The sequence below is a fragment of the Quercus suber genome, unplaced genomic scaffold (genome assembly GCF_002906115.3).
Source record: "Quercus suber isolate HL8 unplaced genomic scaffold, Cork oak 2.0 scaffold_186, whole genome shotgun sequence".
In the NCBI taxonomy this organism is placed as follows: domain Eukaryota; kingdom Viridiplantae; phylum Streptophyta; class Magnoliopsida; order Fagales; family Fagaceae; genus Quercus; species Quercus suber.
The window spans coordinates 1,084,520-1,088,005 of NW_027069644.1; the positions used below are offsets into that span (position 1 = coordinate 1,084,520).

Here is a 3,486-nt window from a genome sequence, read left to right on the forward strand (position 1 = left end):
TTCGCTCAAGAGCGTGGTCTATCAGCCATTGTTCTCGAAGGTGACTCAAAGCGCACTATTGATTCTCTATTATGCAATGACGTATCCCGAGCAAACATTGGACACCTCATAGATGAAGCAAAGATGTCCAGTATTGGAGTGGGAATACGGGAGAGTAATGGAGTTGTTTTGGCTTCTTTCTCACAAAAAATCCCTCCAGCATACAAGGCTGAAGAGATTGAGGCGTTGGCAACCCTCAATGCATTGTCATTTGCGTTTGAGTTGGGATTTCGTAATACTATCCTTAAAGGTGATTCGCTTGGACTGACTCAAGCTTTGAAGTCGAAAGAGTGTCACTTATCACCAACGGGTTTGCTGACTGAAGATGCGAAAATGTTTGCTAACAGTTTTGTAAGATTGTTGTATTCTCACATTAAAAGAAACAATAATGGAGTTGCTTATAGTCTGGCTAAAAATGCGTTATGCATATCAGATTTTCAATAATGGATGAAAGATGTCACATCACATATTGTTTCGATTTTACAATTGGATGTAATTAAATTTCATTAATAAAATTCATTTGTTTCTTTCTCCAAAAAAAAAAAGTATGAGATAACCCAATTGACAATGTGAGTGAGTCGCAATTAAAATGGCATCAATCACTAAAATAACAGGTTACAATACCATAAGTTCGACTCAACTAAGCTTTAAGACTAAGACCCTATCCAAGGCCATATGCCCAGGTGTTCATCTCTGTAAGAATCATGTCTTTCCTTAAAATGTATACACGTAACTAAAACATCTAAATAATGAAGTTTGGTCATTCTAATTCATGACTTCTTTTTAATATAAAATTATACTATAAATATTTCAAATGTCACGTAATATAACATTCACATAAATGAACCCCTTGCATTGCAACGCCTACAAGCTAGTTTATACACTTTGTAAAGCATGGGGCATTTTGAAATCAGATTTATTACTTTCTAGGTACTAGTTTTTCTGACTAAAATCAAGAACTAAAAATGACCTTCCCAACAAAGGCTTTGAACCAGCACTTGAAGCAAACCCTGAGACTTTTGTGCTTCACTATGCGTTACTTCCAGAATTGCCCTTATTCACACCTTGTAGGTCCATAGGAGAGTGGGCAATACTACTAACTGAACCGAGGGTCTGAGAGCTCAACTGTGGACTAGCTGGACAGGCATCTGGATTACCAGCACTCATGGCATGGATTGCCCCAGAGCTCAGTTGAGGGCTCATTGGTGTTCGTTGACTCATTTGCTGAGGACTAGCTTGCTGGTGTTGCATTTGTTGGTTCAGTTGTGGTATTACCATGGTCGATGGTGAGCCCACCTGCGAAGGTGAGACCACAGCCTGGAGTGGTGAGGTGGTTTCTTGCTGCTGCTGTAGCTGTTGTTGCTGCAACTGCTGCTGAAGTTGCAATTGCTGTTGCTGCAATTGCTGCTGCTGCAATTGCTGCTGCTGTTGCTGTTGTAACTGTTGCTGCTGTAATTGTGGTTGCTGCTGTTGTTGTTGCTGTTGGTTCATGTACATACCCACCCCTGATATCCCCGTCATCAACTTCGGCGGACCCATATGCCCCATGGCTACCCGTTGCATTGGATTGATGTTAGTCCGGTTTAAAGTCTGACTAAGCATTGAAAGACCAGAAGAGCCTGGATGTATCTGTCTGGCTGCTGAAATCCCAGCTAGGCCTGACTGAGGGCCCCCTAACATGTTTGCTCGATTCTGTGCCATTCTTGCCATGAGAGCAGCATGTTGATTCAATCCAGGTCGAAGTTGCTGGCTTATTGCGCTGGTAATATTTGAAACCTGGCTAAGAGTCATTGGTTTCTGGCCAACATTCCCTATACCAGAAATAGGTGCCATTGGTGCTGACATTCCAGTTCCTATTCCCCTAGCAGTTCCCATGCCCATGGCATTGCCAAGGCCCCCTAGACCAACCATGTTATTGCCCATGTTTCCCACACCCACAGCTGTTCCAAGTCCCATCATTTTCCTTTGCATTTGTGGCTGCTGTTGTTGTTGCTGCTGTTGCTGTTGCTGTTGCTGCTGTAACGCCTGAAGTTGGGAAGCCTTGTTGACCATGTGATTTCCCAACTGTATGCTGGGATTCTGCCCAAAGTGTGAAAGCGTAGTTTGTCCAAGCATCATAGGTGACCTCTGGAACTGGGGATGCTGCTGTTGAATCATAGGATGCTGGCTTTGTTGTTGTTGTTGTTGTTGCTGCTGCTGCTGCTGTTGTTGCTGCTGCTGCTGCTGCTGCTGTAGTTGTAGTTGTTGTTGTTGTTGCAGTTGTTGTTGTTGTTGTTGTTGCAATTGTTGTTGTTGTTGTTGTTGTTGTTGTTGCAGTTGTTGTTGTTGTTGTTGCTGTTGCTGTTGCTGTTGCTGTTGCTGTTGTTGTAGTTGTTGCTGCTGCTGCTGTTGCTGCTGCTGATGATGATGATGACGATGAAGTGATGATTGTGGGTCCAGCTGTTGTGACCTCTGGGGCATTGAAACCCCAGACAAGAGTCCTTGAGACATCTGTAAGGCCTGGGGGTTTCCTGGAGGCAGCATCCTTGCATTTGCTAAAGGATTCTGGGATGAGTTTAGAGAGGCATTACCACTGTTAGTTGGCTTTGCAACTTCATTTGATGGTTGACCAGAAACTGCTTCTGGGTATTGCTGCATCTCAGCTACTGAATTGTGCAGGACTCCAGCAGCATTTGATTGGCTGCCTGAGGCAAGATTCATTCGGATTGGTTTTGTTCGGATTTGATCATCCACATGATATCCTTCATGTATCATCTGCATGAGCAGATACCATTATGCACATTAGATAAAATGAAGAGGAAAACAAAACACAGTAATTTGTAATTTTTTTTCTGAGCTTCAACACCATATCTTATAACATACCAGTGAACAAAGCTGTGTTGCAAGCAAATCGGCCAAATGCTGTCACAAGAATTAGATATCTAAATCAGAACGACAGAAGACACATACTTGCAGGGGGATAGGGGGAAAATAAAAGAGAGTCTAAATATCAGGAAAACATAAAACTAACACTGTTGAAAAACTTTTTAGCCTATCAATCCATATCAAGCCATTGACTGCCCAATCAATCAATAAGCCATCTCCTCTCACTAGCTAACGGATGCTGGGAATATAACCAGACAAGATAAACTTTTCTAAATAACCGATGCAACATATCAATGAATTTCCATAAGGATTGGATAACATCATCACTGCAAAAATGCTTTAGAAGACAGAACATAGGCAATTAAAGGACATCTTCAATATCAAAACAAGTGTGGTGGAGATGAAAATGCATTGATCAATGGCTAAAAAAGAAAAGATTCAATCAGAACTATAATGGAAGAAAATTCACAGGAGAAGTATTGGTAGGCTGATTTGGAGGACCACCAAAAGGGTATCAAAGAAGACTAGGGGAAAGTTAAAGGTATTCAAAAGGGTAAATACAAAAAGCAGAATAGAAAAAAA

General features: G+C 41.8%; 1 protein-coding gene across 1 annotated transcript; it reads right to left on the reverse strand.

Annotated features, from left to right (window-relative positions):
- Positions 1 to 816: 816 nt before the first annotated feature.
- Positions 817 to 3,401, reverse strand: LOC136069737 (protein PHYTOCHROME-DEPENDENT LATE-FLOWERING-like). The gene is made up of 2 exons (XM_065778571.1): positions 2,902 to 3,401; positions 817 to 2,793 (listed from the first exon to the last, which is right to left on the reverse strand). The coding sequence occupies exon 2, from the start codon at positions 2,791 to 2,793 to the stop codon at positions 1,069 to 1,071; it is 1,725 nt and encodes a 574-aa protein (XP_065634643.1). The 5' UTR covers positions 2,902 to 3,401; the 3' UTR covers positions 817 to 1,068.
- Between the last annotated feature and the right edge of the window lie 85 nt (positions 3,402 to 3,486).

Coding starts and splice junctions, on each gene's coding strand:
- LOC136069737 (XM_065778571.1), bottom strand. CDS start 2,793: ATGATACATGAAGGATATCATGTGGATGATCAAATCCGAACAAAACCA.